Genomic DNA, 27,490 nt, shown 5'->3' on the forward strand with positions numbered 1-27,490 from the left:
TGGGAGGGAGCTGGGAAGCTCAGCCAGTGCAACCCCCCTGCCAGAGCAGCAGCACCTAGAGCAGGGCACACAGGGACTCATCCAGCTGGGTTGGGATGTCTCCAGAGAAGGAGCCTCCACAGCCCATCTGGGCAGCCCCTGCCAGTGCTCCCTCACCTCAACAGGGAACAAATCCTTCCTTGTGTTGCTTTGGAACCTCTTCTGTTGCAGCTTGTGCCCGTTGCCCCTTGTCCTGTCATTGGCCATCCCTGAGCACAGCCTGGCTCCAGCCTCCTCACACCCACCCTTGATGGGTTTGTGACATGACTGAGCTCACCCCTCAGTCTCTTCTCCAAGCTGCAGAGCCCCAGCTCCCCCAGTCTTTCAGCACAAGGCAGATGCTCCACTCCAGCATCTCTGTGTCCCTGCACTGAACTCTCTCCAGCAGCTCCCTGTCCTTCTGGAACACTTGTAAGTAGTTAAAAGGTGTTTGCAAAGGGAATGAGGCAACACTCTTTTCTGTAGTGTCCAGTGACAGGACAAGGGGTGATGGGCAAAAGCTGGAACATGAAAAGTTCCTCTTAAACCCAAGGAGCAAGTGCTTTGGTGCTGAGGGGAGGGAGCCCTGGCCCAGGCTGCCCAGGGAGGGTGTGGAGGCTCCTCAGGAGGTTTCCAACCCCAGCTGGACACATTCCTGTGCCTCCTGAGCCAGGGGCAGCTGCTGGAGCAGGGGCTGGGGCTGGATGATGTTTAGAGGTCCCTCCCAAACCCCCAGCATCCTGTGATTCTACAACTGAGCTCTCTCCAAAGCTGCCACAGAGCATCTCTGAGCGAGGCCCTGGGTTACGAGGCCAACGTGCTCGAGCAAGCCTGACCTCCCGTGTGATGCAGGGAGAAAGACCCAAATTAAAGTGTGACCATTAGGGTATAGAGCATCCCTCAGCCCTTTGCAATTATGTTTAATACTCCTTCAAGCAAGCTCAGCAAGATGGGCCACACCAGCAGCCAGCTCCCCAAGGCACCAGACAACCTCTCTAAATATTTAATACCCGGGCATAAAAGCAGACTCAGGGGGCTCAACACACTCCCATGGCTGTGTGACAGCCTTTTAGTTAAAGCAGCCTCCACAAGCACATCTTGGCCAGGGAGGAGGAATCACTAAAGAAGTGAAGGGGGCAACAGCCACATGCTTTTACGTTATATAGAGCAAAAAGACATCCATGGCACAGTGTTGGGGGGAGGACAGGGGGTGGTTTGACCGGTTTTTATCCTCTGGCAAGGAGTCATGGTATTATACATGGACAGGCACTGTGCATCTCCTGTTCCAGGCCCTTGCTGTGAATTAACTCACAGCCTGGAGGCAGTTTAACCACCTGAGAACCAATGTCACCTAGAGCAAAATGGGGGTGAGGTGCATCCTCCAGTGTGCTGACCAGACCTGGTAAAACATCAGGTTGGGATGCTGCAGGCTGGGGGCAGAGGGACTGGGAAGCTGTCTGGCAGAAAAGCACCTGGGGATGTTAACCTACAGTCAGCTGAACATGAGCCTTGCAGAGCTGCTGCAGCCCCAGCCCCTGCCCCAGCAGCTGCCCCTGGCTCAGGGGGCACAGCAACGTGTCCAGCTGGGGTTGGAAACCTCCTGAGCAGGAGCCTCCACACCCTCCCTGGGCAGCCTGGGCCAGGGCTCCCTCCCCTCAGCACCAAAGGACTTGCTCCTTGGGTCTATGTGGAACTGGTTGTGTTGCAGCTTTTGTCCATCACCCCTTGTGTCACTGGACAACAAAGTATGACCCCAACCTCTTGACACCCACCCTTTAGGTCCTTGTGAGTGTTGCTGAGGTGCCCCTGAGCTCAGGCTTCTCTTCCCCAGGCTGAGCAGCCCCAGGGCTGCAGCCTTTGCTCCTCACACACATGTTGCAGCCCCTCAGCACCTTGGCAGCCCTGCACTGGCCTCTCTGCAGCACTTCCCTGTCTCTCCTGAGCTGGGCAGCCCAGCCCTGGCCACAGGACTCCAGCTGAGCCTCAGCAGCTCTGGCAGAGCAAAGGGGCAGCACAACCTCCCTGGCCCTGCTGCCCACACTCTCCTCAATGCCCCCAGGCTGCCATTGGCTTCTTGCCCACGTTGCTGCTCATGGGGAGCTGCTGCCCCCCAGCACTGCCAGGTCCCTCTCCTGGAGCTGCTCCCCAGCAGGTGCCCCCCAGCCTGTGCTGGTGCTGGGCTGGTTCCTCCCCAGGGCAGGACTCTGCCCTTGGTGAACCTCAGCATGTTTAACACACACACTTGGATTCTGCAGGACAGTATGCCACCCCACATGTGTCCTGCCCTCCTCCCCAATTGCTCTCCAGCCTCGGGGAGCAGCAGGGGATGCAGCATTGCTGTCACATCAGCAGAGCAGCTCCCACAGCCCCTCTCGCTCTTTCCCTGTGCTCCCAAAAGCCCCTCGCTGCAGCGGCTTCAACAAGTGGCCTGGCAAGTTGCTCCCTTGTGCAGGCTCAAAGGCAGCAAGAACAACAGGGGAAAAAAAGAGAAAGGAGGGGGGGAAAACAAGAGAGAAGCTGCTGGGGAGAGCATCAGGAACTGCACACGAAGGGCTTTTGCACTGATTCCACACAGCACGGCGGCGTCAGGCTTGATATTCTATACCCATCCTAAGGGACAGGTGTGTTTCCCCCACCTCTCCCTCTCCCTCTCTGCTGCTCCTCTTGCCTTTCCTCGTGATTGCAGTCCTTCTGAGGCACATCATCTGTAAGCAAAGCCTCAGCCCGTGCAGACGGCGCTTGTTGCTCTTCATGCATCACGCCGAGCCGCGGCCGCTGGGCCAGGAGTGATGGTTGTACCTAAGGCAGCGTCTCTCCGGAGGGAGAGCGAGCTGTCATGTTCATTAAATGCATGATTACAGCTATGATTAATAGAAGGGGCTACAGACTAACTCCTTGATTCTTTCCCCCCCCCTCCTTTCCCTTCCTCCTTGCTGCTCTGAAGGAATCCACAGCCCACGGGGCCCTGCGGCGTTTGCAGCTTCAGACTCCAGCTTCTGATGGGCAAGAGGCACAGTTTGTCCCTTTAACTGACTCCATGAGGACAAAGGAATGATGGAAAGGGGTGGGATGGATCCTGCACCCCTCCTCCAACACCCAGCCATGTGTTAGGAGCTTTCTGTAAAGGCAAAGTGTATCTCAGGGCTGGAGGAGTCGCTCGTCTGCAACTTGGTTCCCTTCCTTTGGGGAAAGGTTGGCAGAGACTTGCACTGGCAGGTCAGGAGCTGCTCTCAGGAGCAATTGTTTTAAGGACATGGAGCTGTTGGAGGTGGCCATGGAGATGATCCAAGGGCTCCTCTGTTGTGACACAGGTCAGAGAGTTGGGGCTGCTCAGCCTAGAGAAGGCTCCAGGAGACCTTCCAGCAGCCTCCAGTCCCTAAAGGGCCCCCAAGAAACATGGGGAGGGACTTTGTGCAAGGGCCTGGAGGGACAGGACAGGGGCTGATGGCTCCAGAGGGACACTGAGATGGGATGTGAGGGAGAAGCTGTGCCCTGGGAGGGTGGGGAGGCCCTGGCACAGGCTGCCCACAGAGGCTGTGGCTGCCCCAGCCCTGGCAGTGCCCAGGGGCAGGTTGGATGGGGCTGGGAGCAGCCTGGGCTGGGGGAAGGTGTCTCTGCCCATGGCAGGGAGTTGGAACAAGATGAGCTTTAAGATCCCTTCCAACCCAAACCATTTGGTGATGCTTTCCAAGATGCTTTTACCCAACTCCAACACTCCTGCTCAGCTGCCTCTTGCTGGGCACTGAGCTGGGGAAGGGGCTGCAGCACAAGTGCTGTGAGGAGCGGCTGAGGGAATGGGGGTGTTGAGCCTGGAGAAGAGGAGCCTGAGGGCACACAGGAGCTCTCTGCAGCTCCCTCACTGGAGGGTGCAGTGAGGTGAGGGTCAGTCTCTGCTCCCAAGCAACAGGACAAGAGGGAAGAGGCTCAAGTTGCCCCAGAGGAGGTTGAGGCTGGAGCTGAGGCAGAACTGTTTCCCTGAGAGGGGTGTGAGCCCCTGTGCCAGGCTGCCCAGGGAGCTGGGGCAGTGCCCAGCCCTGGAGGGATCCCAAAGCCCTGGGGCTGAGCTGCTGAGGGCTCAGTGGTGGCCGTGGCACTGTGAGGGGAGAGCTGGGACTCCATGACCATGAAGTTCTTTTCCAACCAAAATGATGCCATGATTGTACAATGGGGTCATCCCAGAGCCCCATTATTTAATGTTGCTCATCCAAAGGGAAGGGCTTTGAGCCTGACACGAAGGAAGAGGCTTCCTTTAGGCCAGCTCTCAGGGAGCAGCACAGGCTCTGCTCCGGGAGCAGCAGAGCCATTCATTTTGCAGAGCTCTCCTTCTCTTTATTGCTGAACAAAAAGTTTTGAGGCTGGCACTCAGGGAAATTTATTTCTTTAATTATTATTCATTTAAGTGGGTTCCAGTGTTTCAGATGATCAGCACTAGCAGCTGCTGGGGGTAATTTATTTTCCTCACCGGACAGCAGAAGCCCTCGGGCTCCAGAAGGTAACAGCATAACAAGGGATGAGCTGCCACTGCACCAGCACAGCTTTTTGCACCCCAGCTCCTCACAGGATCATGCATGGCCCTGGTTCAAGTGGTCATGGGTTGTTTTATGAACTGAAGCAACCTCAGTTAATGAAGCACAGCCCAGGTTTGCTGTTGTACGAGCAGATGCTTGCAAGGAGCCTGCAGCGGCTGCTGCAGAGCATCTCCTGGGCTCTGCAAACTCTGGTCTACACCAGTGCTGCATCTAAAGGTGTTCCTTGAGGAGACCAGGCCCCTACCACCAGCATCTGCAACCCCAGAGTCAAGGAACTGAGCTCAAAAGGGGTAAGAGATTAAGTAATCCCAAAGCCAAGGCATAGAGATTGAGGGGGGCAAGGGATTACACTCAAGAGGGGCAAAGGATTGAGTAATCCCAAGGTAAGGGATTGAGATTGAAGGGACATGGAATTGAGCTCAACAGGGGTAAGGGATTGTGTAATCCCAAGGTAAGGGATTGAGATTGAAGGGACATGGAATTGAGCTCAGAAGGGGTAAAGGATTGTGTAATCCCAAGGCAAGGGATTGAGATTGAAGGGACATGGAATTGAGCTCAGAAGGGGTAAAGGATTGAGTAATCCCAAGGCAAGGGGTTGAGCATGATGGGGCCAAGGGACAATCCCAAAGACAAGGGATTGATATTGAAGGGGTTGAGGGATTGAGTAATCCCCAAAAACAAGGAACTGAGTCTGAAGAGGTCAAGGGATTGAGCTCAAGAGGAGCAAGAGATTGAGCAATGCCAGAGTGAAGGGATTGAGACTGAAGGGATTGAGATTGAAGGGTCTGAGGGATTGAGATTGAAGAGTCTGAGGGATTGAGCAATCCCAAAGGTAAGGGACTGAGCTCAAAAGGAGTCAAGAGATCAGACTCAAAGGGGTAAGGGACTGAGCAGATCAAAAGAGAAGGGAATGAGACTGAGGGAGTCGAGGGATTGAGTGATCCCAAAAGCAAGGGACTGAGCCTGAAGAAGTCAGGGGACTGTGCTCAAGATGGGCAAGAGACTGAGCAACCCCAGAGACAAGGAACTGAGCTTAAAGGGGCCAAAGGCTCAAGCTCAAGAGGGGCAAGGGATTGAGCAACCCTGACCAGCTCAAAGGGGCTGAGCACAAGTGTGTCCCAGCACAACACCAGCTGAAGCCCAAGGAAAGCAATGCCCCAGTTTCCACTCTTGCCAATCCTCCTGTGCTGGGGTGGCCTCTCCTCCACCCCTCAACACCTTCCTCACCCCTCCACCACCCAGCCCCAGCGTGTTCAGGCTGTCCAAGTCTTCAGCCTCTCCCTGCATTTGCTCAGCAGATGAGAGAGCAGCACTCACACAAGCCCTGGGCCAGCCCAGCAGTGCCTCTGAGCACTTCATCATCCCTGCAAACACACCAAGTGTGTTTCTGTGGGGCTCAGCACTTCTAAAATGAGCTGGTAAACAAGGAGCCGAGCGTGCACTTTTCTCTCCCCAGCACACAGCTCCCTGTGCTATGCTTATCTGCCTCCTTCTCTCAGACATTGTGGAATTCTCCCTCCCACCTCATCTGAAATGGTGTCTGGGAGCATCTGTCATCCTTTGGCTTTGGGACTTGGTGAACTTGAAGGTCTCTCTCCAACCAAAAGGATTCTGTGATCCTATTCCATGATGCAGAGGATGAGCTCGTGTCTTCAGTCTGCCCTAAGATGCTGTGTGGGGAAACTGAGGCAGGGGGAGATGGGGAGCTGGACTGGATGGGCATAGAATCACAGAGTGGTGGGGTTGGAAGGGACCTTCAGAGCTCATCCAGTGCAACCCCCCTGCAGGAGCAGCTCCCACCTAGAGCAGCTCACACAGGAACGTGGCCAGCTGGGGCTTGAAGCCCTCCAAGGAAGGAGCCTCCACACCCTCCCTGGGCAACCTGGGCCAGGGCTCCCTCACTCAAACACTCCAACACTTGCTCCTGATGTTCCAATGGAACTGGTTGTGTTCCAGCTTCAGCCCATCACCCCTTGTCCTGTTGCTGGATACCACAGAACAAAGTGCTGCCCCAACCTCCTGACACCCACCAGGGAGATATTTGTCACTATTCATGAGCTCCCCCTGAGCTCAGGCTCCTCTTCTCCAGACTGAACAGCCCCAGGTGCCACAGCCTTTCCTCACAAGGAAGATGCTCCAGTGCCCTCAGCACCTTGGCAGCCCTGCCCTGGCCTCTCTGCAGCACTTCCCTGTCTCTGCTGAGCTGGGCAGCCCAGCACTGGCCACAGGACTCCAGCTGAGCCTCAGCAGCTCTGGCAGAGCAGAGGGGCAGCACAACCTCCCTGGCCCTGCTGCCCACACTCTCCTCAATGCCCCCAGGCTGCCATTGGCTTCTTGCCCACGAGCCCACGTTGCTGCTCATGGGCAGTTGATTCTCCCCCAGCACTGCCAGGTGTGTCTGTGCAGAGCTGCTCTCCAGCAGGTCAATCCCCAGCCTGTGCTGCTGCAGGGGGTCGTTCCTTCCCAGCTGCAGGACTCTGCCCTTGACCTTGTCCCTCTGGCAGGTAAAGCCTGACTGTGCCACAACGACTCTTACCTCAGGTTTTCTCCCTATCTTTTATGTCCCCACATCTTTCCCAGGTGGGAACACGTCAGTTGAGGATGAAAATCATTCCTGGACACAGGCAAAACCCCTCTGGAGAAGGCCCCAGCTGAGGGTGTGCAACACCTGCCAGCACAGCAGCAGCAGCTTGTGCCCCAACTGGGGTCAGGGCTGTTTCCCAGACAGTGTCAAACCTTCCTTTGCTTGCTGCTGCTTTCCCTCTTGCCCAGGGCTTTGCCTTGCTTTGTAAATCACTGTGTTGACAAAACCTTTTGCTTCTTTCCCCAATTTTATGGCAATCCCTTCAAGTGTTTTAACAAGCCTGAGCAGCTCTGGGAGGAACTGAAGGGCAGGTTCTCTGTGAGCAGAGCAAAGCCAGTTATTACACTTGCTTCATTAATTGCAACGTATCAAATGCTTTCCACACCATGCCACTACCTATTTGCTAACAGGCAAAGTGAAAACCACATCACTGCAGAAACATTCCCTGTCCCTGTGGCAAAGGAGCATTTCCCTGTGTGATCCTGCACCCACTGGGGATGAGCAGTGTCCCTGCTGGATGTTTTCTGAGCATCCCCCAGCCTTGCTCGAGTTAAGGCACATCTGAGCCTGCTGGGAAAGCAAAAAGTCCTTTCTGTAGTCCATGTGTAGTGTTTGGGACACATGAACCTGCAGCAAGGCCTATGGGAGCAGAGCCACAGCTCTCAGCAGCTGTGGAGACCATTGCAATGGCCCCATGGAGCTTTCTTATCCTCAAAACACCTCCAGGAGCTTCTCATGGGTTTGCAAGGACATCTTCCCTGTCCCCAAGCTGTGCCCCCCATGTCACTGCACCAGGAATGCAGCAGGTTGCAGATGAGCTGTGGTAAAACCCCTGCTCATCCCCTTGCTTTGAGTGACAAACGAGTTCCCTTATTGCTCCTCACAGTCTCAGACTGGCCTCGACACAGCACAGGGCTGCAGCAGCTCAATGCCCAGGACCAAGTTTCACCTTGCCCCCAGCAATCAAAATGATTCTGCATCCTACTCACCTGGCAGGGAGGGAACATGGGCACTGATGGATGACACAATCAAAGAATCATTTTGGTTGGAAAAGCCCTTTAAAGTCACTGTGTCCCAGCCCTGAGCCCTCACCCTGCCACGGCCACCACTGAGCCCTCAGCAGCTCAGCCCCACGGCTCTGGGATCCCTCCAGGGCTGGGCACTGCCCCAGCTCCCTGGGCAGCCTGGCACAGGGGCTGACACCCCTCTCAGGGAAACAGTTCTGCCTCAGCTCCAGCCTCATCCTCCCCTGGGGCAGCCTGAGCCCCTTTCCTCTTGGCCTGTAGCTTTTAACTTGGGAGCAGAGACTGACCCTCTCAGCCACAGCCTCCTGTGAGGGAGTCAGAGAGTGATCAGGTCTCCTCTGAGCCTTCTTCTCTGCAGACAGAACCTTTGCCTCAGGTACTCTCATTTAGCCCAGAGCTGCCCAGTGCATCTTCTCCTGTCCCTGCAGCCCCTCAGTGTCCCTGTGGCAGGGAGTGAGGGGCCCAGCACTGAGCACAGCCCTGGAGCTGCAGCCCCTCAGTGTCCCTGTGGCAGGGAGTGAGGGGCCAGCACTGAGCACAGCCCTGGAGCTGCAGCCTCCCCAGATCCCAGCACAGGGGACAATCCCTGCCCTGGGGCTGCTGCCACCCCACTGCTGAGCCCAGCCAGGCTGCCCCTGGCCTTCTTGCCCCCCTGGGCACGCTGCTGGCTCCTGCTCAGGTGCTGTGTGCCACGGATGTAAGAGCTCCCAGGCAGGATTGCAGGCTTCCAAACAAGACAGCTGGACACATGCTCATGAGCATGCACCTACCTATTTGCAGAGCCAGCAGTGAGAAGGATGCTGCAGACTAGTCAATCACCAAAAATCCATCCTGAGCAGAGCTGAGTTGCAAAACCACCAGCAAAGAGCCCCCAGGCTGCTGCTGAGTGTCCTGTTACTGCCCTCAGATGGGAGATTACCTGAAGCAACGCTCCATCAGCTCTGCACCCCCCCGGCCTCCACGGCCTCCTCATCTCTGCCATCAGCTGCAGGCATCTTCATTTCCCATCTCTGAGTGCCCAGGCAGCTAATCTGGGCTTTAGGCTAAATCTCTGCCCTCCTCCTCCCCAGCAAAGATGTGCAGGAAGGATTTCTCCTCTGTGGCAGTCTCTCTCCTGCCTGCTCCTCATTTTCCTCTCTCTGTTTTCCCTCCAGCACCACTCACCAGCTGCGTGGGAGCATCAGGGAGAAGCTGTTTAAACTCTATTGAGATGTTCCTCTTTGCTCCTAATTTCCCCTCCTGCCTTTCAGACATCCTAGAGCAGCTCAGCTTTTCCTGCTGACGGGACTTTTGTGCCTGCACAAAGCTCCTTCCCTCCCTAATGCTGTTCTTTGTGGGTTTGAATCTATCCAGGGTGCTCCAGAGCACTCACACAAAGTGGGGCAGAGGCAGTTCAGAGGCTGCACCTCTCACTGCTCTGTTTATCACCTCTCTCCATCCACTTTCCCACTGTCCATACGACTTTGGCATTGAGTCTATCAAGATATCTCTGAGCCCTTCACCCATCCAACAATAACACGAGGCCTTTGGCTTTGCCTTTCCCAGCTCCACTGTCCCCTAAATTTGTCAGTGAAGCAGGTACAGAGGAAAGATGCAGAAACACAACAAAACACTCAAAGCACAGTTAAACACTTGGTCTTGCCCAAGAGCCACACTGGAGGCATCAGGCACAAGAGGAGCTGACACACAAACGTGACTGAAGCTGAATGGGAATGTCTTGGAATGTCTGCTCCATAGTTATGTGCAAAATGATCCTCCCAGCTCTTCTTGGGGTAATATTAGATGTAATCTGATGAGTATCTCAAACACCTTTAACCTTGTGGTGCTGTTGGAAGCTGCCCAAGACTCTCCTCAGGTTACAAACCAAGCTTAACCAAGCTTACGAGCTTCAGTAAAGCCAGACTTAGGTAAAGCTCAGTTTTCATAAACCTTTCCTTTCCTCCACAGGGTTTCCCCCCTTCAGTGCTACTGCAAAGCAAGAACAGCTCGGGAGATGTGCCTTGGTACCCACAGGGTGCCTCCTGTGAAGCCAGAGGACGACTTACCCACCACACAGCTTGGGACCAAGCAGCCAAAAGCCAACCTCGGCGCCAAAGTTGGGCCACCAGCTGATTTTAGACCCAGATTAGGACCAAATCCTTGGTGCTCACCTGCTCTGCCAGGGCTCTTGGTGCTCAGGTCTCTGCCCCTGCCAGGGCTGCTGGATGTCTTGGAGAGCTTGTTGGCTGACACGCGGTACAGGACGCCGCCGATGCAGCGGAAGCCTCTGCTCCTCCACCGCTGCTGCACGGGCTGGGACTTGGCACCTGGAGCTGAGGGACGTGTCTGGGTTAACAGTGGGGACCTGGAAAGAAAAGAGGAAGTCAAGGTAAGCCCAAAACTAGGGGAGGTATCTCAAGGAGTTGCTGTTTCATGACCAAACGCTCGGCTGCCTGAGGATCATGGAAACACGGAGCTGCTGAGGCTCAAAGAGACCTTTCAGCTCATTGAGTTCTGTTCCCACAGCACAGCCACCACTGAGCCATGGCCCTCAGACACATTTGCATGGCTTTGGGATCCCCCCAGGGCTGGGCACTGCCCCAGCTCCCTGGGCAGCCTGGCACAGGGGCTGACACCCCTCTCAGGGAAACAGTTCTGCCTCAGCTCCAGCCTCAGCCTCTCCTGGGGCACCCTGAGCCCCTTTCCTCTTGCCCTGTAGCTTTTAACTTGGGAGCAGAGACTGACCCCTCAGCCACAGCCTCCTGTGAGGGAGCTGCAGAGAGTGATCAGGTCTGCTCTGAGCCTCCTTTTCTCCAGGCTGAACCTTTGCCTCAGGTACCCTTGTGCAGCCCAGAGCTGCCCAGTGCATCTTCTTCTCTCCCCCAGCTCCCTGGGCAGCCTGGCACAGGGGCTCACACCCCTCTCAGGGAAACAGTTCTGTCTCAGCTCCAAGCTCAGCCTCCCCTGGGGCAACTTGAGGCTGTTTCTCTTGTCCTGTCTCTCAGTAGCTTGGGAGCAGAGACTGATCCTTCCCTGCACACAGCCTTCTGTCAGGGATTTGCCCTGAGTGAGAAGAATCATGGAATCAATGAAGAACAGAATCATTCTGGTTGGAAAAGACCTTTAAGATCATCAAACTCAAGCACTGACCTCACCCTGCCCATCCCAGCACTGAGCCACAGCCCTCAGCAGCTCAGCCCCATGGCTCTGGGGTCCCTCCAGGGCTGGGCACTGCCCCAGCTCCCTGGGCAGCCTGGCACAGGGGCTGACACCCCTCTCAGGGAAACAGTTCTGCCTCAGCTCCAGCCTCAACCTCCCCTGGGGCAAATTGAGCCTCTTTCCACTTGGCCTGTCTCTTATAGCTTGGGAGCAGAGACAGATTCTCCCCTGGCCACAACCTCCTGTCAAGGAGTTGCCCAAAGTGAGGTCTCCCCTCAGCCTCCTTTTCTCCAGGATGGAGGTGATGCAAGGAGCAACCAAGGCCACTCTTGCTGCAGGCAGAGAAGCTCCAGTTCCCCATGATTTACACAAAAACCTCAAACCTTTCAGCACTCTCCCCTTAGCAGAGTCACCCCCATGCAACAAAAAGCCATTTCTTGGCCCCAGCTCTCCCATGGCAATGCCACAGGGAAAGGGACCATGTGTGGTCAGGTCTCCAGGTGTTTGTCCCTAAACTCTGCAGACATTGGAATCAACCCAAATGCCTCACACACTCCACATCATCTTTATGCACTACTTAATGGGCAGTCTGGAGCACCCAAATAGGCTCCAAGTGTGCCCAGGCAGCCTGAGCTGATGCCCCATCTCACATTGTTGCCTTTCAGTAGGAAGCAGAGAAAGACTTGTAGGTACAATCCCATGAGGGAATCAGCAATGTGGGGCCTCTGCTGAGCTTATCCCAGTTTTATGGAGCTCTGCAAGCTTGGATAGCTTTGGTATCACAATTATCAGTACTATGAGGTACTCCAACCTTGATATCATTATTCCTTTCCCCCCTAGTTTGGCTCTTGCAAGAGTTTTGCTACATTCCAGCACAGAATCACGTTGGAAAGGACCTTTAAGCTCATGGAGTCCAACCACTATCTTCACACTGCCATGGCCACCATTAAATCATGTTTCTAGTCACCTGAGGCTGCTGCTGCTCCCCTTCTGTCACCTGGATGCTGGAAGCCAAGCAGGGTTGAGCAGGTAACACTGGGGATTATCTTCCATCTCCCCATCTCTCCCCTACATCCAGAAACCACCAGGTGAGACAGCAGGGTGGGAGCTGCTGCCCATAAGGTTATTCTGAAGGATCAGTAAGCTCTGAAGTGACACCCTGGGGGCAAATATGTCACAGAATCACAGGATCTCAAGGGGTGGGAGGGAGCTGGGAAGCTCAGCCAGTGCAACCCCCCTGCCAGAGCAGCAGCACCTAGAGCAGGGCACACAGGGACTCATCCAGCTGGGTTGGGATGTCTCCAGAGAAGGGGACAAACAAACTCCACAAACTCCCTGCCAGTGCCTCTGCTCCCTCAGTAAGGTCATTAATGAACAGATTGACCAGCACCAGTCCCAGCACCCACCCCTGAGGGACTCCACTAGACACTGGCCTGCAACTAGACCCTGCCCCATTGATCACAGCTCTGTGCCTTCAGCCCTTCAAGCTGTTCACCATCCACCTCACTCCCTGATCATCCAGCCCACACTGTCTCAGTTTGGCTGCCAGGATGCTGTGGGAGACGGTGTCAGATGCATAACTGGAACCCAGATAAACCACATCACTGCACTACCACCATCTGTCACCTGGTTACAGCTTCACAACAGGCTCTCAGGTTGGTCAAACATGACTTGCCCTTGGTCAAGCCATGTTGACTGCTCCCAGTGACCCTCTTGTCCTCTAAATGCCTGGAGACAGCGCCCAGGATGAGCTGTTCCATCACCTTTCCAATGATGGAGGTGAGGCTGATCACTTTGTAGTTACTCAGCTCCTCCTCCTTGTCCTTTTTGCTGACTGGAGTGACATTTGCTCTCCCCCAGTCCTCAGGCACATCTCCTGTTCTCCACAGCTTACTGAGGATGATGGAGAGTGGTTTAGCAATGATTTCCACCAGCTGCCTCAGCACTCATCCCAGAGAGAATCATGGAATCACAGCATGGTGGGGTTGGAAGGGACTTTTAGGGATCATCCAGTGCAACCCCCCTGCAGAAGCAGCTCCCACCTAGAGCAGCTCACACAGGAACGTGGCCAGCTGGGGCTTGAAGCCCTCCAAGGAAGGAGCCTCCACACCCTCCCTGGGCAGCCTGGGCCAGGGCTCCCTCACTCAAACACTCCAACACTTTCTCCTGATGTTTCAATGGAACTGGTTGTGTTGCAGCTTCAGCCCATCACCCCTTGTCCTGTTGCTGGATACCACAGAACAAAGTGCTGCCCCAACCTCCTGACACCCACCAGGGAGATATTTGTCACTATTCATGAGCTCCCCCTGAGCTCAGGCTCCTCTTCTCCAGACTGAACAGCCCCAGGTGCCACAGCCTTTCCTCACAAGGAAGATGCTCCAGTGCCCTCAGCACCTTGGCAGCCCTGCACTGGCCTCTCTGCAGCACTTCCCTGTCTCTGCTGAGCTGGGCAGCCCAGCACTGGCCACAGGACTCCAGCTGAGCCTCAGCAGCTCTGGCAGAGCAGAGGGGCAGCACAACCTCCCTGGCCCTGCTGCCCACACTCTCCTCAATGCCCCCAGGCTGCCATTGGCTTCTTGCCCACGAGCCCACGTTGCCCTGAGAGGCTCATCTCTCACCAAACATCCCTTGAGCTCAGGACCTGGCACCTCCAGCACCCCTCTCCCACCTCCCTCCTGACCCGTGTGAACCACCCAGCTCCTTTCCGCCGCCACACAAACAGAGCTGTTGCAGCCAAATCAAATCTCCTCAAGTATCAGTCCTCTTCCCCATTTAGCTGTAATCCAAACAGTAATTTGTTTATGCAAATGAGAGCTCTAATTTTGTATTAGCCCAAACTATGCTCATAATGCTATTAGCAGCACGTCTATAAAGGCAGCATTACTGGAGAGTGGCTGTAAATTAAGACCCCGCTATCCTATCAGCAGATTGCAAACCCCAGAGAGCATTACCTTTAAATGAACATGTGCTTGCAAAGAAAAAGACAATTGTAAGAAGGGAATAGTTACATTTCTCAGTGCTTAGTGTGACAGCCTATTCATTTCAGCAGGCTGTTGCCACTGGCTACCGAGTTGGAAGAATTGCTGCCTGGTCTTTTTTTGCTGAGGGGATGGGGGATTGTATAAAGAAGCTGATGCCCCACTTCTGGTTTTCTCAAGGGCTTGGTCTTCATGAAATTGCTCCAGAGAGGAATGTCAAGTCTTAATTTTGACATAATCAGGTTAGTTGGGTTTGAGTGAGGGAGCCCTGGCCCAGGCTGCCCAGGGAGGGTGTGGAGGCTCCTTCCTTGGAGGGCTTCAAGACCCAGCTGGCCACGTTCCTGTGTGAGCTGCTCTAGCTGGGAGCTGCTTCTGCAGGGGGGTTGCACTGGATGAGCTCTGAAGGTCCTTTCCAAGCCCCACCACTCTATGACTCTGTGATTCTGGGATACTTGCAAAGAGCTGCAGAGGTGGCACTGCTGTGTGAAGGTATCAATGGCAGGATCACTGAATCACAGGGTTGGAAGGGAGCTGGGAAGCTCATCCAGTGCAACCCCCCTGCCAGAGCAGCAGCACCTAGAGCAGGGCACACAGGGACTCATCCAGCTGGGTTGGGATGTCTCCAGAGAAGGAGCCTCCACAGCCCATCTGGGCAGCCCCTGCCAGTGCTCCCTCACCTCAACAGGGAACAAATCCTTCCTTGTGTCACTTTGGAGCCTCTTCTGTTCCATGGGCCACCCAATGACCGCCCAGCACTCAGAGCAAAGCTCTGCAAGTCCAAGGTTACAGCCAGTCTCGGCTGCAGGACCTGGAGAAAGGTCTTGTGGCCACATCAGTGGCCTATTGCAGACAATAGAAGTGATATATGTCCCTATAAAACATACAGATATTGCTCAATACATGTAATTCTCTACAGAGAACCTGATGATAACATACAGAGGTGTATATATTGTTGAACATACACTGAATAACTGTATAGAAACATGGTTGATAGAGCTGAGGCAAAGGCTGGACTTGATCTCATAGGTCTCTTCCAGCTGAAACCATTCTATGGTTCTATGTTATCTATTGATTATAGGCAATACTATATAGATACATCTAAAAATCTATATATTCTTACCTATCAATTGCCTCTAGATGCCATTGGATATGTGCTCTGAACAGCTTGAATGAGACACACACACATATTCATTAGTATCTAGTGATATTCAATGTACACATTCAATACATGGATCCAGTAATACCAACAGAGACAAGAGGCCCTGGAGAGTATTGTTATTGCTCATATTTTAATCAGGTGTTATTGAACATATGTTGAACATATTGAATTGTAGCTCTTTGGTAATACCTGGAGCTGATAGATACAACACACAGGTATTATCACCTTTAATAACTCCAGATTCAGTATGTGAGGTGAGGGGGTGGAATTGATGATCCCAAAGGTGTTTGCCAACCACAATGATTCTGTGATTCTATATCTAGATGTATATATCTATATCTAGATCTATATATCTATATCTAGTCTCTATTTATATAGCTATATATTATCTGGAGAGATACCTTATAGATATATTGATAGCTCTATAGACTCGATATGCAATGAAATCTGTCTATAGAGATATCCATGGAGCCATTTATCTAGCATGTGTTTTTATATCTATACAGGTATCTCTATTTATACATCTATAAATGTATTTTATAGTGAATACATCAATATATATTGAATATTCATGTTAATATGGTGTGTGTTTTATTGTTTTGGAGTATATATTATATTAAATTATGTTGCATTATGTTATATTATGTTCTATCCCATTCTATTCTGTTCCATTCTATTCTATTCTATTCTATTCTATTCTATTCTGTTCTGCTGTTCTGTCCTGTCCTATCCTATCCTATTCTATCCTATCCTATCCTATCCCATTCCATCCCATCCTATCCCATCCCATCCTATCCATCCTATCCCATCCTATCCAGTCCATCCTATCCTATCCATCCTATTGTATATTATCCATCCTATCATATCCAATCCTACCCTATTCCATCCCATTCTCTTCCATCCCATCCTCTTCTATCCCATCCTCTCCATCCTATCCTATCCTATCCTATCCAGTCCATCCTATCCTATCCTGTCAATCCTATTGTATATTATCCAATCTATCCTATCATATCCCATCCTCTCCACCCCATCCTACACTATCCCATCCCATTCCATCCCATCCCATCCCATCCTATCCTATCCCATCCTACCCTACCCTATCCTATCCCATTCTATTCCTAACCTAACCCATCCTATCCTAATATACCACATTACATTTATTACATATGTTACATTATATTAACACATAAAGATACAGAGATATATATAGATATATAATAACACTCAAGCCTCCTATCTCAAGACATTCCAACCTATAAACCAGAGCATACAAAAGCCACACACTCCAAACAAGAAGCTTTTCCCTTTCCTGCTTGGATTTCACTTCACCTTGTGCATCCAAAACCAAGCCAGGCTTCTTCCTGCACCCCAAATCCTTCCCATTTCTGTAGGCATGGCCAAACATCCCTGAGCATCACTTGCTGCCTCTTCAGCACTGTTTAAGGAGGCTGGCTGGCTGAATCCCCCCGATGCTCAGGGTATTGCTTTGCTGCACTGAAGCTGTTGCACACTCTGGTGCTGAGTGTTCCAGAGTCACCATTTATCATGAGTTATTACCCGGTGGCATCTGTGCCCTGGGATGTGAGCAGGGAGCAGGCAGGTAGCAGCTGCTGAGCAAATAGCAACAGCTGCACATTATAAAGCATTTTATACTTTTATAAAGCAAGATTAAAAAGGGAAAAATAGCAAGTCTAAATGCAAGTCACTATCAACACAGAGTCACAGAGTCTCAAGGGTTGGGAGGGAGCTGGGAAGCTCAGCCAGTGCCACCCCCCTGCCAGAGCAGCAGCACCTAGAGCAGGGCACACAGGGACTCATCCAGCTGGGTTGGGATGTCTCTAGAGAAGGAGCCTCCACAGCCCATCTGGGCAGCCCCTGCCAGTGCTCCCTCACCTCAACAGGGAACAAATCCTTCCTTCTGTTGCTTTGGAGCCTCTTCTGTTGCAGCTTGTTGCCCCTTGTCCTGTCATTGCCCATCCCTGAGCACAGCCTGGCTCCAGCCTCCTCACACCCACCCTTGATGGGTTTGTGACATGACTGAGCTCACCCCTCAGTCTCTTCTCCAAGCTGCAGAGCCCCAGCTCCCTCAGCTTTTCATCACAAGGCAGATGCTCCACTCCAGCATCTCTGTGTCCCTGCACTGAACTCTCTCCAGCAGTTCCCTGTCCTTCTGCAACTGAGGGGCCCAGAGCTGGACACAAGATTCCAGATGTGGTCTCACAAGGGCAGAGCAGAGGGGCAGCAGAACCTCTCTGACCTACTGCCCACAGCCCTTCTGACCCAGCCCAGGATGCCATTGGCCTCTTGCCCACGAGGGCACGTTGCTGGCTCCTGCTCATCCTGCTGCCCAGCAGCACCCCCAGCTCCCTTTCCCTCTCTGCTCTCTATCAGTTCATTCCCCAGCCCGTGCTGCTCCATGGGCTTGTTCTTTCCCAGATGCAGCACTCCACACTGGCCCTTGTTGAGTTTCAGTAGATGTCTCTGCCCACCCCTCCAGCCTGTCCAGGGCTGGTTGGATGGCAGCACAGCCTCTGGGGTCTCAGCCACTGCCCCCAGTTCAGTATCCTCAGCAAACTCCCTGCCAGTGCCTCTGCTCCCTCAGCAAGGTCATTCATGAATATATAGCTCCTGTTAGGGACATTCCTGTTGGGATTCTCCAAGCATTTTGGCATCTCACCCCATAAAAGGAGTGGGCTGGAACCTCCTTTGATTTACAGCCATCATATCCCAAGGCAGACAAATGACCATCTAGGCAGGCTCCAAGCAAAGCTTCTGCAGAACATTTACCTCAGGCTGCCAAATCCCCAAGTGCCACCAGAGTGAAGTCTCAACCAGGGGCTCAGTTTGAGCTCTCTGGAGGTTTGATCATCTCTATTTCCACCTTTTGGGGGTGGTGGACATGTCCAACCACGAAGGTTCTTCACCCAAGCTCCTCCCTGTGAAACCCTCCTGGCTAAAAAGTCAACATTACCAGGGATTATTCCCACTGCAGGGTGTGATGAGCCTCAATAACCCATCTTAAACACCCCTCCGTGAGGCTTTGCCATCTGTATGCTCATTTATTCCTCCTCAACCCCAGAAGCTGCCTCCTCTGCCTTTCAAATGCCTGAAACTGGAGGGTCAATACTGCAGCAAGGTAATCCCTGGGGGTGGTGGGACCCTCCTGCCTACAGATATTCAAGCCATGGGGTGGTGGGGTGGGGGGATACTGGTGCAAACACAGTGGGAGAGGAGATGCTGCCAGCTGGGAAATGCTGGTGATGCTCAACACAAACATCAGGCTCAGCTTTTGCAACCTCTGGCATTTATAAAGAACTAATTGTTGGGCTATTTCTGCTCTTTGTGACTCATTCTATCAACTAGTATATCTATGCTATCCCTCTATGTTACAGGAGAGACTTAAGATTGCAGGTAAAAGGTGGTTTATGACCATTGGAACTTGAGCTCACAAAGGAACGAGGGGGAAACTCCATCTCCTGACCTTCACCTGCAGGAAGCCTCTGTTTTCCTCTGAAGCCAAACTGTTGCTCCCAAGCAGCTGTACAACCCCAACACAGCCCCTGCTGTGTGTTTTGCTCCCCTTTAGTGACACCTGCCCACTGGCAAGGAGCACAAGGAGGAGGGCAGCAGGAAGGGAGGCAGAGGAGCCACCCCGTCGCGTGTCAGCGGTCACAGCTCTCCGTCCCATTGTCACCCCCATGGGAAGGAAACCAAGCGCACTGGAGGGGAAAAAAGGGGGAGAAAATGAATGAGATAATAGCCCAGGCCAAGGAGCTGAAGAATACACAGGTCCCCTCGACACCAAGGGCTTGTAATTCCCTTTCTGCCTCCCAAGGCCGAGGATCTGAAGAGTCCAGCGCCCGCTCCGGCAGGAAATTTCATTAACGCTGGAAAATAGGAAAGGTATTAAGCGTGGATAATGAAGGCCAGAGTGTGAACAGTGCCTTCAGATAGTCTTCTTTCTAGCCTTTGTAATGGGAGGCATGAACTTTCCCTTCAAATCCATTTCTAATCCATTTGAAATACTACAGCAAATTATCCTCCCCGCAGCCCGCGAGCGGCCAGCCAATTTCCTCCCGATACAAGTGACAATGCTACAGAATTTATCGCCATAACCTTGACTACACAAGGTTGAGGGGTTGTCTTTTCCCCCCCACACACCCTCCAGGGTGGCCAGAGGAAGACAAAATCTGAATGGAAAGGGGGTAGAAGGAACGCTGTGGGAGTGTTTAAAGTGGGAGGCGCGATGGCAACGGCTGGGGTGAGAGGGATGGGGAAAGCAGTGGCTTGTGCTAAAGAGGTTCAGGGTGGAGGTCCTGGGCTGAAAGAAACCCCACTCTGTGAAGCTTCAGCTCTGGGCTCTTCCCTTGTATCCTTCAAAGCAGCTGTAACTTGGCATGAGTCTGGTCACTTCGTGCTTGTGCTTTGTAGATGCTTGGGATGATCAAGCCTCAGTTTTCTCACTTGGCCATGATTAAGCATCAGGCTGCTGTGTCCTTCACAGAGTCAGAGAACCATCCAGGTTGGAAAAGAACTTTAAGGTCATCAAGTCCAAGCCCTCCACTCTCAGTGCCACAGCCAGCACTGACCCATGGACCTCAGCACCTCAGCTTTGGGGTCCCTCCAGGGCTGGGCACTGCCCCAGCTCCCTGGGCAGCCTGGCACAGGGGCTGACACCCCTCTCAGGGAAACAGTTCTGCATCAGCTCCAACCTCAGCCTCCCCTGGGGCACCCTGAGCCCCTTTCCTCTTGGCCTCATTCATTGCTGGGGAGCAGAGACAGATCCCCAGCTCACTGCAGGGATGGACACTCCAGCACAGCCCTGGGCAGCTGAGACAGGGCTGACAACCCTTTGGGGAAGAAATTGTCCCTCACCTCCAATCTGATCCTCCCCTGGAGCAATTTGAGGTTGTTTCTTCTTGTCCTGTCACTTGTAGCTCAGAAGCAAAGACTGACTCCCTTGTCTCTCCTGTGAGGGAGCTGCAGAGAGCTCCTGTGTGCCCTCAGGCTCCTCTTCTCCAGGCTCAGCACCCCCATTCCCTCAGCTGCTCTCACAGCACTTGTGCTGCAGCCCAGTGCAGGTCTCCTTCCCAGCTGGGGAGGGAGAAGACACAGGGGGCCTTTGGGGATTTGGGAGCACAGGTTGTTCATGGAATCATCATGTTCTTTGGGCTGGAAGGGACCTTGGGAGGTCACAGAATCATCTGGGTTGGAAAAGCCCTTTGAGCTGCTGCAGCCCAGCCCTGAGCCCTCACCCTGCCACGGCCACCACTGAGCCCTCAGCACCTCAGCCCCACGGCTCTGGGATCCCTCCAGGGCTGGGCACTGCCCCAGCTCCCTGGGCAGCCTGGCACAGGGGCTCACACCCCTCTCAGGGAAACAGTTCTGCCTCAGCTCCAGCCTCACCCTCTCCTGGGACACCCTGAGCCCCTTTCCTCTTGTCCTACATGAGGTTCCTCACAGCTCCATCTAACCTGACCTTGAAAGTTTCCAGGGATGGGGCATCTAAAGCCTCTCTGGGTGACCTCTCTTGCCTTCTCTTACCACTGGTGGCTGAAAGAGATTCACAAGTTGGGCTCCTACACCACCAGGATTGCAGTTCTGGGCAATGCCCTGTCCCAGCATGACACAATTCTCACTCTAAAACCCATCAGCTGGCAAAACCACCACCATGGTTTTGCCTCTGGGAAAGCCACTGCAGAACCAAACCCAACAGAGAGCAGGTCTTCTGCAAGACCAACTTCCCAGCACTTGAGAAATGGCAATGTTCCTTCCCACACAATGGCAAACCCAAAGGAAAGGTTGGACCACGATGGAGAAACGGGCTCCGCAAGACAAAGTGGAGTCACCAGTCAGCTGATGCCCAGCTCAACGTGTCCCCTTTGCCTTCAAACACTGTAAAGTGTCTCCAAATGGAAGAAAACCCCTGGGAGCTAGCAAGCAACGCTGCCAAAACACACCCCCTCTTAAATTGAGCTGCAAAAAGACATCTAAAGGGAGGATTCAAGCCGATGTGTGAGGGTCAGCACACCCCAGCACGCAGCAAGACGCTCAGATCGGACACCCCTCAAGCTCCACACACAAGTGTGCACTCAACACACGAGACCACCTGATCCAAAACTACCTCCTCCAAACAGCACCTGCAGAAATGTGTCTTTGGAACAGCAGAGTAGCTGATGTATATAAAGGAAACACAACTCCAAGGGCAGGGCAAGAGCATCCCGACGGCGTTGGGAGTCAGCTGAAACGGAGAGGATTTCTCGGCGCTGGCGGCGGTACAAGGGGCTCTTGGAGGATGGTTTGCTTTTACTTCTGGATATCTTCTTTAGGCTTAGCTTCTCTATATATTTTAAGTAATCCTTACATAGTAAGAAATCACATTTGCATGCTGGCATTTGATTCCTAAGGAAAAAGAGGATCATAACCGGAGCGACACGAACGGCAGCAGGGAGCGGTGAGGGAACGGGGATCTTGTCCCTCCCTGAGCCTCCCAGCTGGTAAAACCCTGACTTGGGAGCAACAGTTAAAAACAAAGCCGCAATATCCTTGTTCCTTTGTGTGTAGCAGAACAAATCACAAGGTTTAGGCTTATAAAGTGCTCCTCAAACATGCCAGCAGTCCCCTGAGCTCCCTTCAGCGCTTGCTGTGACATCTCCACCAGCTGCCAGAGGATCCCAAACCCAAAGGAAGAAACAGCAAGTCATTCCATTCCAATGTTTTCCTCTTAAAATACAAGGAGGCCACGTGACAAACAAACCCTTTGTACTTTGAGACCTGATTTATTTCATGAACCTGGTTAGGATACTTCCAGCAATTTCATTCCCTCACTTTGACAACAGAAAGCCAAGTGTCTGCTTCCAATACAGGAACACAGGGGATCCATTAGCTTTAAAAACACACTGACCTGTTCTTTTATCTGCAAACAATTCCAGCATTCTCCATTCATCTCCAAACCAGTCCCAGTGATTGGGTGTAACTATGAAACAAACACTTGATGGAAGCCCCATTCTCAATTCAATCTGCACTTCATTCAAAGGCAGCTTAATGTTCATCTCAAACCTTTCCCCCCCCCACCAATAATCCAGCATGGATCACAGCCACTGTTTTCAAAACCTGGGGAAATTATGAACCTCAATGAGTACCTATTAAGCCACCCAATTGCCTAAATAAAGATGTAGCTACCTAATAAATCCTCCTGACTTGAGAGAGGAGTTGCATGTACATTATAACGGTTATCAACCAAGGAGAACAGACTCCTCCAGTAAGCAGGTGGGGAATAAAGATGGGGAACAAGAGGAGCCCTGATGGCTGAAGTCAAGGGGTCCCATCTTGTGGATTTAAACCCCAATTAAAGTCAGCAATTAAACCAGAGTGAGCTGTGACGGTGCCACGTGGATGAACTCACTGGGGTTGTGTGGGGGGTGGTGCTGAAGGATGGTGATGGCTTGGTGGAGGAGAAGATGACACCAAGTTGGGCAAGTGAGATCTGTTTGAGGGTAGGAAGGGGCTGCAGAGGGCCCTGGGTAGGCTGGAGCCATGGGCTGAGGGCAAGTGGCAGGTTGCCAAGGCCAGGTAGCTCCAGGCTGGGGCAGAGGGGCTGGGAACTGCTGCAGGGAAAGGGCCTGGGGGGGTTGGTGCCAGGGGCTGAACAGGAGCCAGCAGCGTGCCCAGGGGGGCAAGAAGGCCAGTGGCAGCCTGGCTGGGCTCAGCAGTGGGGTGGCAGCAGCCCCAGGGCAGGGATTGTCCCCTGTGCTGGGCTCTGGGGAGGCTGCAGCTCGAGTCTGTGACTCCATGATTCCATGACCAGCCATCATGACACAGTTGATTCATGTCATTTTGGCAAGACTGAGCCACTGATCTCCCTGAGCAACCCTGATGGTATGGGCTCCCTCTCCCCCTCTGGCCCCTGGCATCCTTCCCCACACCACGCTCCTCCCTGCAGAAGCTCCACCAGCACCAGCTCCACCCCCAGCAGCAAAGCCACCAGGACCATTGCCAAACAACACAAACTGCCTTAGAAACATTCTTCTCCATCTATTTAGAAGCTTTTGTCTTGCCCCACGTGTTGCCAATGCTGTTACCAAAGCCACCTGAATGGATCTGCTCTTCCCAGTTGCACCCAGTACTTCCACTGCACCCACACCCATGGCAGTAGCTTTCAGGGCTGTGTGTTGTGTGCAATGCAGGACTCTTGAGACTCTTTTCCCCTCAGTGTCCACATCCTATAGGTATGACACCCCTTCCCAATCCTCACACAGGCTGGAGAAGTTGTCCCCTCATATAACTACACCTGGAGTGATCCAGGGCTGAAAATAACACCTCAACCTTCTTCCAGTGTCTTCTCAAAGAGCTGCAAGACTTAGAGCCAAGCAACTACTGGAGGGTGTCTCAGGTGGGAAGGGACCTTTAAAGGTCATCTAGTCCAACCCCATAGCCACAGGCAGGGATATCTGCTACATCAGCCTTACCCAAGCCCCATCCAACCTGCCCTTCAACACTTCCAATGATGGGACATCCAGAATTTCTCTGGGCAACCTGGCCCAGTGTCTTTGTCTTTCTGGGGCAGCAAAAGGACTATCCAACACTTCCAACAGCACAGGGGCTGAGGAAGGACGTGTCTGGGAAAGGCCCAGGCTTTGTAGCCCAGAAAGGAGGAATTACAGTGATGGTGAACCCTTAAAATCAACCAATGTAAGCTTGAGACCCCCAGCCTGTGGCCAGGGGGTACCTCTGCATCCTGAGCAGCTCTTCAATGGCAAAGCCAAGCTCTGAAGCATCCCAGTCCCAGGAGCCAGACAGCAACTGGCCCAGATGAGAGCAGCTCCAGATGATGCTGGTGTGAACCAAGGAAGCCTTTGCTGCAGGCTGACAGAAGGGAAGAACCAGCAAAACCCATCTGGGGTCCCTGATATGCTTTTTGCCTGTTTTTCTCATCTTTTTTCTACATCATTTTCCTCATTTGAAGGTGAGGAACCGGGAAATCAATGACCTGGGTGAGAGGAATCACTGAACTGTGACTCCAGGAGCTTCAGCAAGGGCTTTTCCAACCAAAACAAGTCTATCATTCCTTCCCTGAGAGCCCTAAAGAGGGGGATGAGCTGAGGGAAGCACCATGCTGCCCTCACATGAGCAGCTTTGCTGCCCAAACACCACAACTGGCTTTCATACAATCAGCCAATGGTTTGGGTTGGAGGGAGCCTTCAAAAACCATCCAGGCCAACCTCTCTGGGCTGGGGGACAGGGACATTTTCCACTATGTAAGGCTGTTCAAAGCCCCATCCAACCTGCCTTTGAACACTTCCAGGGATGGGGCAGCCACAGCTTGTCTGGATAACCTGGGCCAGTGTCCAACTCCCCTCAAAGCTAAGAAAAAGATCCTGTGTCCAATCTAAACCTACCCCCTTCCAGTTTAAAACCATTGCCCTCCATCCTGTCATTGTAAACAACCCCAACCCCTTCAGTCTTCCTCTGTACCACAGATGCTCCATCCCTCTGACCATTTTTGTGGCCTCCTCTGGACCTGCTCTAACAGGCCCATGTCTTTCTTGTGCTGGAGACTCCAGAGCTGGATGTATGTGCCAGGGAAAGCACTTAAACCATGCCAAAACCTTACAAAGGAGCTATTGTCGTTGCCTCAAGGAGCTTCGAGCAGTGTTAGAGAGGAGAGCTCTTCTCTCTGCCCAAAATCACTTCTGTTTGCTACAATCACTGCTATTATTTGCAACCCCATTCATTCCTGAGAGACTGATGAAGAGCCTGGCCACAAAACCAGCCCTGTGTGCCATGCACAGAGAACAGAGGAGAGAATCTGCCTTGTGAGCTGCTGCACTGAAGGACAATTGTGGCCAGGAGGGGAGGGCAGGGAGGGATTAGGCTCTCTGGAAGCTGTCACAGAGGGCTGAAGCTGGAGGGCAGCCTGGAGAGCATCCATAAGGGTACAACCACACAGGCTGTTTCACCTACAGGAGACCTCAAAAGCCTCATGTCCTTCCTCCCTCATCCATCTCCTGCTTCTCCATACTACTTGCTGCTCACACACTGCTCTAGGCAAGGAGCAGGGTGGGATGCTCATGCAGAGGAGGGTGAAAGTGGAGGGTCACAGCATCAAGAAGGGCAGCAAGAGTTCTCATGAGGAGGTCTGCTCCCATAGCTCCATTCTAAGCAAGAAGCAGTTAAAATGATGAGAGCCTTGGAGCAGGTCACAGCCATGAACACCTTCCCTTGCAAACACCTGCCTGGAAGGACGAGCTATGGAGTTGTCTGGACACCAGATGAAACCCAAGGAAGGGAGATCAACACAATTAGGGCAAAGGTTTGTTCCCTTCTCAACCAAGAAAGTCAAATGGCAGCATCTTATTCCCCTGCCATCAACCTTAAATGGCTTTGAGACACACAAAGGAGCACACGAGACCACAGCAGGTGGATTTGTGCCTTCAGGGTTTTGACCCTACACCCTGAAGGTGTTTCTGTGTGATCTGATTGAGGGGAACCTGCTTTAGCAGGCTGGAGGAGCTCTAGGGGTCCCTTCCATGCATCACCATCCTATGATTCAGTGGCTGCTCAAGTGGCAGCTTGCAAAACCCCCTTTTAGATTCCCAAAGCCAAAGCACCAAGAGCTTTCCTGGACAACAACATCATTCCCTGTGACACATAGATACCCCAAGGCCATTGGAATGGGGACACTCACACCAGTTTCATTAAGCCAGCCTGGATTTCAAGTCACTTAGGATGTCCCCTCTCCATTTAAAGATCCCAGGTTCAGTTGAACTGGCCCAGCTGCCCAGTTTCACAGAAGGGATTTGGCAGTGGGTTGTCTCCAGCCTTGGGCTAAGCCTCACCTGCAGCCTCAACCCAGTTTTCTAAGGGAGAACAAAGCAAGCAGCTGGTGCTTTGAGTCTAGCTCCCCTGCTAAAGCAGGTCCACCTAGATTTCCCCAATGCAAAGGAATCAGATGAGGTTATATAAAGGCTCAGGGCAGCCTGTGTGCTCCCACCTCATCCCCATCTTCTCAGCTTTGGAGCTCTGCAGCCTTGAGTGGGTTTATTTCTTCTCTTTGCAAGCTAGGAAAAAAAGGCATCTTCCTGCCCAAACAAGCTCACAGCTGAGGGATGTGATGGGATAGAAAGATGAGGAGAAGAAGAAAAAATGCATTGACACTGGTAAGAATGAGGCAGCTGAGAGAGTTGGGGCTGCTCAGCCTGCAGAAGGGAAGGCTCCAGAGCAGCCTCCAGTCCCTAAAGGACTCCCAAGAAACATGGGGAGGGACTTTGTGCAAGGGCCAGGAGGGACAGGACAGGGGCTGATGGCTCCAGAGGGACACTGAGATGGGATGTGAGGGAGAAGCTGTGCCCTGGGAGGGTGGGGAGGCCCTGGCACAGGCTGCCCAGAGAGGCTGTGGCTGCCCCAGCCCTGGCAGTGCCCAGGGGCAGGTTGGATGGGGCTGGGAGCAGCCTGGGCTGGGGGAAGGTGTCACTGCCCATGGCTGGTGGTTGGATGAGATGATCTTTAAGTTCCCTTCCAACCCAAACCATTTGATGACCCCATGACATCACTCATCTGCTGACCCAACAGAAGCTGAACAGCTCAGAGCTGATTTGGGGCAGGAAAGGTCACTCTCCCAGCTCACAGAACCCCCCAGTACAGCCAGAGAGGAGTCAGACACTGACTGAGGGTTTCATTACCTGGGGACAGCAAAAGAGTTTCCCTGGTTCACTGGCATCATCCTGGCTTTGGCACAAGGCTGAATCCCATCCATATTGTACAAACATAAGTGTGTCCACTCCAGAAGCTGTTTTACCCTCATGCTTTCTGCTGCATCAGCAGATTTCCTGAGCTCTTCTCATCCTTATGCCAAGGACACCTCTAGGCAGACCCACTTGAGGGGGGTTGGTCTGGATGATCTTTAGAGATCCTTTCCAATCCCTACCATTCTATAATTCTATGACAGGGAGAAGGGAGAAAGGGTCCATCTCTTCCCTTAGGGCTTCTTGACTGGAGAATCATTGCCCCTGAGGTGGGTGGATCTCCATCATTGCCCCTGAGATGAGGGGATCTCCATC

The 27,490-nt window shown here is 52.9% G+C and overlaps 1 protein-coding gene across 2 annotated transcripts in view; it reads right to left on the reverse strand.

Moving 5' to 3' along the window:
• Window positions 1–27,490, reverse strand: part of ZC3H3 (zinc finger CCCH-type containing 3) — a 198,816-nt gene that overhangs the window by 47,080 nt on the left and 124,246 nt on the right. For both annotated transcript variants that reach the window (XM_061995738.1, XM_061995737.1), the window contains exon 5: window positions 10,307–10,500. In XM_061995738.1, coding sequence (XP_061851722.1) covers window positions 10,307–10,500 — 194 coding nt within the window. The remainder of the gene's footprint in view (window positions 1–10,306; window positions 10,501–27,490) is intronic.

The sequence above is a fragment of the Colius striatus genome, chromosome 4 (genome assembly GCF_028858725.1).
Source record: "Colius striatus isolate bColStr4 chromosome 4, bColStr4.1.hap1, whole genome shotgun sequence".
NCBI classification, from domain to species: Eukaryota; Metazoa; Chordata; class Aves; order Coliiformes; family Coliidae; genus Colius; species Colius striatus.